General features: G+C 45.1%; 1 protein-coding gene across 1 annotated transcript; it reads left to right on the top strand.

Moving 5' to 3' along the window:
• Nucleotides 1-6,635: 6,635 nt before the first annotated feature.
• LOC143798879 (uncharacterized) lies at nt 6,636-7,943 on the top strand. The gene is made up of 4 exons (XM_077281131.1): nt 6,636-6,725; nt 6,894-7,065; nt 7,693-7,870; nt 7,916-7,943. Exons 1-4 carry the CDS (start codon nt 6,636-6,638, stop codon nt 7,941-7,943), a joined length of 468 nt encoding a protein of 155 aa, XP_077137246.1.
• The last annotated feature ends 2,909 nt before the right edge of the window (nt 7,944-10,852 follow it).

Below are 10,852 nucleotides of genomic sequence, written 5' to 3'. Positions count from 1 at the left end.
GGACCAGCTTGCCGCTCGTGTGCAGGGTATACAAGATTATGTTACCAGAAATCCTAGGTCTGAACCCAAGATTCCGATTCCTGAACTGTTTTCAGGAGACCGATTTAAGTTTAGGAATTTCAGGAATAATTGTAAATTGTTTTTGTCCCTGAAACCTTGTTCGTCTGGAGACTCTGCTCAACAAGTAAAAATTGTTATTTCATTCTTACGGGGTGACCCTCAAGATTGGGCTTTTTCGTTGGCGCCAGGAGATCCGGCATTGGCTGATATTGATGCGTTTTTTCTGGCGCTCGGTTTACTTTATGAGGAACCCAATCTTGAGATTCAGGCAGAGAAAGCCTTGCTGGCTATGTCTCAGGGCCAGGACGAGGCTGAGGTGTATTGCCAAAAATTTCGGAAATGGTCCGTGCTGACACATTGGAACGAGTGTGCACTGGCCGCTAATTTTAGAAATGGCCTTTCTGAGGCCATTAAGAATGTTATGGTGGGTTTTCCCATTCCCACAGGTCTGAATGATACCATGTCCCTGGCTATTCAAATTGACCGGCGGTTGCGGGAGCGCAAAACCGCAAATTCCCTCATGTTGTTGTCTGAACAGACACCTGATGTGATGCAATGTGATAGAAAAACCGCAAATTCCCTCATGGTGTTGTCTGAACGGACACCTGATTTGATGCAATGTGATAGAATCCTGACTAGAAATGAGAGGAAAATTCATAGACGCCGGAATGGCTTGTGCTACTACTGTGGTGATTCTACACATGTTATCTCAGCATGCTCTAAACGTATATCTAAGGTTGTTAGTCCTGTCACCGTTGGTAATTTGCATCCTAAGTTTATTCTGTCTGTAACTTTGATTTGCTCACTGTCATCTTATCCTGTCATGGCGTTTGTAGATTCAGGTGCTGCCCTGAGTCTTATGGATCTCTCATTTGCTAAGCGCTGTGGTTTTATTCTTGAACCATTAGAAAATCCTATCCCTCTTAGGGGTATTGATGCTACGCCATTAGCAGAAAATAAACCGCAGTATTGGACACAGGTTACCATGTGCATGACTCCTGAACACCGCGAGGTGATACGTTTTCTCGTTCTACATAAAATGCATGATTTGGTTGTTTTGGGGCTGCCATGGTTACAGACCCATAATCCAGTCCTTGACTGGAAGGCTATGTCAGTGTCTAGTTGGGGCTGTCGTGGTATTCATGAGGATTCCCTGCCTGTGTCTATTGCTTCTTCTACGCCTTCGGAAGTTCCGGAGTATTTGTCTGATTATCAGGATGTCTTTAGCGAGTCCAGGTCCAGTGCATTGCCTCCTCATAGGGAATGTGACTGTGCAATAGATTTGATTCCAGGCAGTAAATTTCCTAAGGGAAGACTGTTTAATCTGTCGATACCTGAACATACCGCTATGCGTTCATATATCAAGGAGTCTCTGGAGAAAGGACACATCCGTCCGTCTTCTTCCCCTCTTGGTGCGGGATTCTTTTTTGTGGCTAAAAAGGACGGATCTTTGAGGCCTTGTATTGACTATCGGCTTTTAAATAAGATCACTGTCAAATTTCAGTATCCTTTGCCGCTGTTGTCTGACTTGTTTGCCCGGATTAAAGGTGCCAAGTGGTTTACCAAGATAGACCTTCGTGGTGCGTACAACCTTGTGCGCATTAAGCAAGGGGATGAATGGAAAACCGCATTCAATACGCCCGAAGGTCATTTTGAGTACTTGGTGATGCCTTTTGGGCTCTCTAATGCCCCTTCAGTTTTTCAGTCCTTTATGCATGACATTTTCCGGAACTATCTGGATAAATTTTTGATCGTTTATCTGGATGATATTCTGTTTTTTTCTGATAATTGGGACTCGCATGTGGAGCAGGTCAGGATGGTCTTTAAAATTTTGCGTGAAAATTCTTTGTTTGTCAAGGGCTCAAAGTGTCTTTTTGGTGTACAGAAGGTTCCCTTTTTGGGGTTCATTTTTTCCCCTTCTGCTGTGGAGATGGACCCAGTCAAGGTCCGAGCTATTCTTGATTGGACTCAGCCCTCGTCAGTTAAGAGTCTTCAGAAGTTCTTGGGTTTCGCTAACTTCTACCGTCGTTTTATCGCTAACTTTTCTAGCATTGTGAAACCTTTGACGGATATGACCAAGAAGGGCTCCGATGTGGTTAATTGGGCTCCTGCTGCCGTGGAGGCTTTCCAGGAGTTGAAACGTCGGTTTACTTCGGCGCCTGTTTTGTGCCAGCCTGATGTCTCGCTTCCCTTTCAGGTTGAGGTGGATGCTTCAGAGATTGGAGCAGGGGCCGTTTTGTCGCAGAGAGGCCCTGGTTGCTCTGTTATGAGACCTTGCGCCTTTTTCTCTAGGAAGTTTTCGCCTGCAGAGCGAAATTATGATGTGGGCAATCGGGAGTTGTTGGCCATGAAATGGGCATTTGAGGAGTGGCGTCATTGGCTCGAGGGTGCTAAGCATCGTGTGGTGGTCTTGACCGATCACAAAAATCTGATGTATCTCGAGTCTGCTAAACGCCTGAATCCTAGACAGGCCCGCTGGTCATTGTTTTTCTCCCGTTTTGACTTTGTTGTCTCGTATTTACCAGGTTCAAAAAATGTGAAGGCCGATGCTCTTTCCAGGAGCTTTGTGCCTGATGCTCCTGGAGTCGCTGAACCTGTTGGTATTCTTAAGGATGGTATTATCTTGTCAGCTATTTCTCCAGATCTGCGACGTGTGTTGCAGAGATTTCAGGCTGATAGGCCTGATTCTTGTCCACCTGACAGACTGTTTGTGCCTGATAAGTGGACCAGCAGAGTCATTTCCGAGGTTCCTTCCTCGGTGTTGGCAGGTCACCCAGGAATTTTTGGCACCAGAGATCTGGTGGCCAGATCCTTTTGGTGGCCTTCCTTGTCTAGGGATGTGCGGTCATTTGTACAGTCCTGTGGGACTTGTGCTCGGACTAAGCCTTGCTGTTCTCGTGCCAGCGGGTTGCTCTTGCCCTTGCCTGTCCCTAAGAGACCTTGGACACATAGCTCCATGGATTTCATTTCTGATCTTCCGGTGTCTCAAGGCATGTCTGTTATCTGGGTGATATGTGATCGCTTCTCCAAGATGGTCCATTTGGTTCCTTTGCCTAAGCTGCCTTCCTCTTCCGATCTGGTTCCTGTGTTTTTCCAGAACGTGGTTCGTTTGCACGGCATCCCTGAGAATATTGTGTCAGACAGAGGATCCCAGTTCGTTTCCAGATTCTGGCGATCCTTTTGTAGTAGGATGGGCATTGACTTGTCGTTTTCGTCTGCTTTCCATCCTCAGACTAATGGACAGACGGAGCGAACTAATCAGACTTTGGAGGCTTATTTGAGGTGTTTTGTCTCTGCTGATCAGGACGATTGGGTGACCTTCTTGCCGTTGGCTGAGTTTGCCCTTAATAATCGGGCTAGTTCCGCCACCTTGGTTTCGCCGTTTTTCTGCAACTCTGGTTTCCACCCTCGTTTTTCTTCGGGTCATGTGGAACCTTCTGACTGCCCTGGGGTGGATTCTGTGGTGGATAGGTTGCAGCGGATCTGGAATCTTGTGGTGGACAACTTGAAGTTGTCACAGGAGAGGGCTCAGCGCTTTGCCAACCGCCGCCGCGGTGTGGGTCCCCGACTACGTGTTGGGGATTTGGTGTGGCTTTCTTCCCGCTTTGTTCCTATGAAGGTTTCCTCTCCCAAATTTAAACCTCGTTTTATTGGTCCTTACAAGATATTGGAAATCCTTAATCCTGTATCCTTTCGCCTGGATCTTCCTGTGTCGTTTGCTATCCACAACGTGTTTCATAGGTCCTTGTTGCGGCGGTACGTTGTGCCTGTGGTTCCTTCTGCTGAGCCTCCTGCTCCGGTGTTGGTTGAGGGCGAGTTGGAGTACGTGGTGGAGAAGATCTTGGATTCTCGTCTCTCCAGGCGGAGGCTTCAGTACCTGGTCAAGTGGAAGGGCTATGGTCAGGAAGATAATTCCTGGGTGGTCGCCTCTGATGTTCATGCGGCCGATTTAGTTCGTGCCTTTCACGCCGCTCGTCCTGATCGCCCTGGTGGTCGTGGTGAGGGTTCGGTGACCCCTCACTAAGGGGGGGGTACTGTTGTGATTTTGCTTTTTGCTCCCTCTAGTGGTCATTAGTGATTTGACTCTGGAGCTTCTGTCTTTTCCTATATCCTCACCTGGGCCGTTAGTTCAGGGGCGTTGCTATATAAGCTCCCTGGACCTTCAGTTCAATGCCTGGCATCGTTGAAATCAGAGCTAATCTGTTGTGCTCTTGTCCTATGATCCGGGTTCCTGTATTTCAAGCTAAGTCTGCTTCCTTGCTTTTTGCTTTTGTTTTGTTTGGTATTTTTGTCCAGCTTGTTCCAATCTGTATCCTGACCTTTGCTGGAAGCTCTAGGGGGCTGGTGTTCTCCCCCCGGACCGTTAGACGGTTCGGGGGTTCTTGAATCTCCAGCGTGGATTTTTATAGGGTTTTTGTTGACCAGATAAGTTATCTTGCTATATTCTGCTATTAGTAAGCTGGCCTCTCTTTGCTGAACCTGGTTCATTTCTGTGTTTGTCATTTCCTCTTACCTCACCGTTATTATTTGTGGGGGGCTTGTATCTTGCTTTGGGGTCCCTTTCTCTGGAGGCAAGAGAGGTCTTTGTTTTCTTCTCCTAGGGGTAGTTAGATTCTCCGGCTGGCGCGAGTCATCTAGCGATCACCGTAGGCATGATCCCCGGCTACTTCTAGTGTTGGCGTTAGGAGTAGCTATTTGGTCAACCCAGTTACCACAGCCCTATGAGCTGGATTTTTGAATCTCGCAGACTTACACGTTCCTCTGAGACCCTGTCCACTGGGGTCATAACACCCCTCCTTAAGGGGGGGGTACTGTTGTGAATTCTGTTTTTGGGCTCCCTCTGGTGGCTACTGGTGGTACTGGTTGACTTTTGTCTTGTGTTTCCAGTGCACCTGTTTTCATCAGGAAATTGGGAGTTTCCTATTTAGTCTGGCTTCTCAGTCACTCTAGCGCCGGCAATCAATGTTACCAGAGCACCTCTGTTGCTTGCTACCTGCTCCAAGTCTGCAATTCAGCTAAGTTGAATTTTTTGGCATTTTTTGTGTTTGTTTTGTCCAGCATGCATTTGTATTTCTCGTGCTGCTGGAAGCTCTAGTGATCTGAAATTACTACTCCGGTGTCATGAGTTGATAACGGAGTCAAGGTAGTTTCAGGATGGCTCCTTAGGGTTTTGAGGTAACCGCGAAGTCCTCTTTTGTATTTTCATCTATCTAGTCAGAGGGCCTCACTTTGCTGAATCTATATTCATACTGCGTTTGTGTTTTCCTCTTGCCTAACCGTTATTATATGTGGGGGGCTACTATAACTTTTGGGGTTTCCCTGGAGGCAAGCCAGGTCTGTGTATTCCTCTTCTAGGGGCAGCTAGATCTCCGGCTGGCGCGAGGTGTCTAGGGATAAATCATAGGCACACCCCCTGGCTACTTTTATTTGCGTGTTAGGTTCAGCATCGCGGTTACCTGAGATACCATCTTCCTAGAGCTAGTCCGTTTTTGCCCGTGTCCCTGCCATTGGGAATCATGACAGGAGTAGACAGGTCATCTGAAATATCCAAGAGAGATCTGAACCAATACTAGGACATTGACAGCTGGCATCAAGTAACGATCTGAGTGGAGTTAAATAGAGCAGCCAGCCAGGACTAAACGAGGTCAGCTGAGGAAGGAACCTCAGAACCAGCAGCTCCACTCACAGCCACCAGAGGGAGTCCATAGACGGAACTCACCGAAGTACCATTCATGACCACAGGAGGGAGTTCGAGAACAGAATTCACAACAGGTAGCATTGTACGGAGCCTCCTGTGTGCCACCCTCACACCAGGGCACATATTCCTGTATTAAAGTGGTGACATTGTATTAATCCCCCTGTGTGCCACCCTCACGCCAGGGCACATAATCCTGTATCATAGTGGTGGCATTGTATAGAGCCTGCTGTGTGCCACACTCACACCAGGGCACATAGTCCGATATTATAGTGCTGGCATTGTACGGAGCCTCTTGTGTGCCACCCTCACACCAGGGCACATAGTCCGGCATTATAGTACTGGCATTGTACGGAGCCCACTGTGTGCCATCCTCACACCAGGGCACATAGTCCGGTATGATAATGGCGACATTGTACAGAGCCTGCTGTGTGCCATCCTCACACCAGGTCACATGATCCAGTAATATAGTGGTGGCATTGTACGGAGCCTGCTGTGTGCCACCCACACACCAGGGCACGTAGTCCTGTATTATAGTGACGACATTGTGCGAAGCGTGCTGTGTGCCACCCACACACAAGGGCACATAGTCCTGTATTATAGTAATGACAATGTGCGGAGCCTGTTGTGTGCCATCCTCACACCAGGGCGCATAGTCCTGTATTATAGAGGTGGCATTGTATGGAGCCTGCTGTGTGCCACCTTCACGCCAGAGAAAATAATCCTGTATTATAGTAGTGGCATTGCACCGAGCCTGCTGTGTGCCATCCTTACACCAGGGCACATAGTCCGGTATTATAGTGTTGGCAATGTACGGACACTGCTGTGTGCCATCCTCACACCAGGGCACATAGTTCCTGTATTATAGTTCTGATATTGTATGGAGCCAGAGGATGAAGATCTAATCCTGGACTGTAAATTTGAATGGTATGCCAGGCTGGAGCAGTCACATAAAACCAAGTTCACTAATGTAAGTATAAGGCAGATTATCTAAAGGATATGGTTAAAAATCATAGATAAGATTATAATAATGATTTTATCATTATACATTAATTGCCACATTGATAATAACAATGCTAGAAATAATCTTAATGGCAAATCATTGTGACTTCTAAGACTCTGACATTTATCTTTCCAGCTTATGCCCGTCAGTCTGCCATTTCCACAGCTGATTGAACTTGAATCAAAAGTCATCGAGGAGCCCTATGTAGAGATCAAGGGCGCACAGATGATTGACTCCGGCATGTACCAGTGCTCCACCACTCTGATAACTGATGTGCCAGTCAGTAGGATCACATATCATGTGAAAGGTAAGGAAATACAATTATCACTGAAGAAGGTAGCAAAATAGGGAACTTTAAAACATAACATTTAATCGTAATTATTAAAATGTAGACACAACAAATATAAAATCAAAACTCCCAAAGAGGCAGCAAAGACCTACGGTAAATCTGCTCAATCAGGGGATTGATTGTCTATCATAAGCTACCAATACCAGAACCACTGGCAATGCAGTAAAATAGCCCTAATGAGACATAAGAAGCCTGAGGACATGCCAGTACCACTGACGCTCTGCCAACTATGCTCCAAAAGTACAATAGAGATCCATATAGTGAAAATAGGAACAATCTCACCCAATAGCAGTAGACGGTAGGATCTCCGATATTTGTTGGAAAACCCCTTATGGCGCTGAAGGCACTAGACCATAAATGCAAGCATCCATGCCAGAAGTAGGAATCATTATGCTATTCCAAAAAGGGACCACCTTCCTACTTCTGGCATGGATGCTTGCGTTTATGGTCTAGTGCCTTCAGCTCCTGAACTTGTTACATACAAGGAGACCCAAAGTAGGAGGTACAATTGCATCCTATGTCGGGAAAGGGTTAATGTCCTATTCTTTAGATGGAATAAACTAATAAAGATTTTTGTTATTTTAGTAATCACAGGATCTGGAAGGACGACCCAAAAATACAAGCCTCGTCCTACACTACCTCATGTGCTTGACCTCACTAAGCCTGAGCCGACTTTTATGAAGGCCATAACAACTAACAAAAAATACCTGACAATATTCTTGGCGGTCGGCTTATTCATCATCATACTGATTGTTGTAATATGGTATGTATCCTTTATAACCAACAAATAATAATTCTGTATTTGTAGGAGAGATCTTAGAGCTACATGTAAATAGCTGATGTAACAAAGTATATACGTTTTTTTTTCAGAATTTTCATCTGCATAAAGCTGATTAGAAAAATGAAACAGAGAACGGCTCTGGACAAAGACCCAGGACAGAAGACAGAAAGTCAAAAGCGATTCCATCAAACTGTCTGATCATAACAAATAAGAAAGATATTCCCAAAGACTCTTCTTTCTGTAATTTCCCCCAGAAAAATCTCCCCCAAATTTTCCCAATTCTATTCCAAAAGATAAAAATAATCTTTCCTTAATAAATCAATAATTGAACATCTAATGACTGCGGGATTTCTGTTCCATTAGTTTCTGAATGATTTACACAGGCAGAAAAGCAATGATGGCCACAGTACGATCACTAGTACAACTGTTCTGTCTCCATACACAGCACATGTTATCGGTAACAGATCAGCTGGTTACACGGGGCAATGTGGAGCAGATTTCTATACATGCACAAAAATCCAATTACCGTACTTGATGAAGTAACGTTGTTCTCATTCGTGGGGAGATTGCTGGCATGTTTGCATTGGCGATAATTGGGAACAAGTTTTACTATTATCATGTACAAGGGCCTATACAGTGCTGAAGGCTAATAAGTGGGAAAGAGAAGCATGTAGTTAGGATTAAAGGCATCTAGAATTTTAAGTTACCATTTTTCTCAGATACCTTTCATAATTAGCAGCAATGCTTCAAATGTTGAAGAAAGTTTAAAATTTGGGATCAATTTATCAAAAATGTTTTCGCTAATTTTCTGACGTAAACATGAAACATTGAAAAAAATTTTTAAGTTGCTCAAAAATTCTAAAACTTTTGCAAAATTTTTGCAACATTTGTCTTTTTTATGCCAGTCTCGGCCAGCTCCATCAAAGTGGCTGGAGCTTAAGCCGGACAGGCTATGGCGAAGCTCGGAAAGCAAGTTCATCAAAAGTTCTGCTGCTTTAGTAGCGTAAATTATACAAGAAATGTACTCTAGTTGATGACTAAAGTAACATTTGTGATGGAGGTGCACAGCATTTGTAAGTAGAGATGAGGGAATATTTCAATGTTCGCTTCGGATTACGATCGCCGAATTTGCAATATTCGCCGATTATTTCGTTGAATATTCTCTGAGCATAACTGAACGCCATTCATCTCAATGGGAGGTAAAAATAAACACATGCACAACACCTTATAACAGCCCAAATGCTGCCAAAACACATCAAATTTGGGGCAGACACCAGGAAAGTGGACTCAATTCACCAACAGTACTAATTGTAGCATGTCACTGAAGCAATCAGCCAGGCATGAGGTATCGGGGTCTGGGTCAGCATTTAGAGCTTTGAATTGAACGACAAATTAAGATGAGGTGGGTGAGGGTTTGGTGTAGGCCTACTGTGCTGGGAGCCCTGATACGAGCCCTGATACCACATGCAACCGTTCAACCTGCTTTCATACTCATCCACACTCAGGTGGCACAAATATCAGTTTCGTAGATTACTATTGTCAGAATAAGATAGTAATACAGGTAGTTGCCTCAAAGGAAGTGATGGTCTGATGGTCTCGGAGGCCTACTGCTACAGGCAACACACATGAAGGAGACCCAACCAGGAGTCTACACATTTAAAAAATAATAGTGGCAGACACCAACATAGTGGCATCAATTTCACCACAGTATAGATAGTATAATATGGACTGACAGGTTTTCCACTACACCCAATCCAGCAGATTGACACCCAATCAGGAGTGTTCACATTTCCAAAAATTATTAGCAGACACAACCAAAGTGGCATCAATTTCACCACATTAGAAATAGTATAATAGAGACCGACAGCAGATGGACACCCAACCAGAATTTTTGGCAGACACCACCAGACAGCATTGCCTCTGTTCACTAAAATTTACATGTAGACATAGCCCTCTAAAACCTTGTTTTACTAGCTATATATACACTCACTGGCCACTTTATTAGGTACACCTGTCCAACTTCTTGTTAACACTTAATTTCTAATCAGCCAATCACATGGCGGCAACTCAGTGCATTTAGGCATGTAGACATGGTCAAGACAATCTCCTGCAGTTCAAACCGAGCATCAGTATGGGGAAGAAAGGTGATTTGAGTGCCTTTGAACGTGGCATGGTTGTTGGTGCCAGAAGGGCTGGTCTGAGTATTTCAGAAACTGCTGATCTACTGGGATTTTCACGCACAACCATCTCTAGGGTTTACAGAGAATGGTCCGAAAAAGAAAAAAAATCCAGTGAGCGGCAGTTCTGTGGGCGGAAATGCCTTGTTGATGCCAGAGGTCAGAGGAGAATGGGCAGACTGGTTCGAGCTGATAGAAAGGCAACAGTGACTCAAATCGCCACCCGTTACAACCAAGGTAGGCCTAAGAGCATCTCTGAACGCACAGTGCGTCGAACTTTGAGGCAGATGGGCTACAGCAGCAGAAGACCACACCGGGTACCACTCCTTTCAGCTAAGAACAGGAAACTGAGGCTACAATTTGTACAAGCTCATCGAAATTGGACAGTAGAAGATTGGAAAAACGTTGCTTGGTCTGATGAGTCTCGATTTCTGCTGCGACATTCGGATGGTAGGGTCAGAATTTGGCGTAAACAACATGAAAGCATGGATCCATCCTGCCTTGTATGGAGCATCTTTGGGATGTGCAGCCGACAAATCTGCGGCAACTGTGTGATGCCATCATGTCAATATGGACCGAAATCTCTGAGGAATGCTTCCAGCACCTTGTTGAATCTATGCCACGAAGAATTGAGGCAGTTCTGAAGGCAAAAGGGGTCCAACCCGTTACTAGCATGGTGTACCTAATAAAGTGGCCGGTGAGTGTATATTGCTGCTGAATTTTCTATGTTTGATTACTGACGGGGTATGCGTACATTCATTCTCACTAACTTTCGTCTTTTTGGCAC

Source organism: Ranitomeya variabilis, chromosome 1 (assembly GCF_051348905.1).
Source record: "Ranitomeya variabilis isolate aRanVar5 chromosome 1, aRanVar5.hap1, whole genome shotgun sequence".
Lineage (NCBI taxonomy): Eukaryota > Metazoa > Chordata > Amphibia > Anura > Dendrobatidae > Ranitomeya > Ranitomeya variabilis.
Note: the sequence above shows the minus strand (reverse complement) of the source record. Positions and strands in the feature narration are given on the sequence as shown.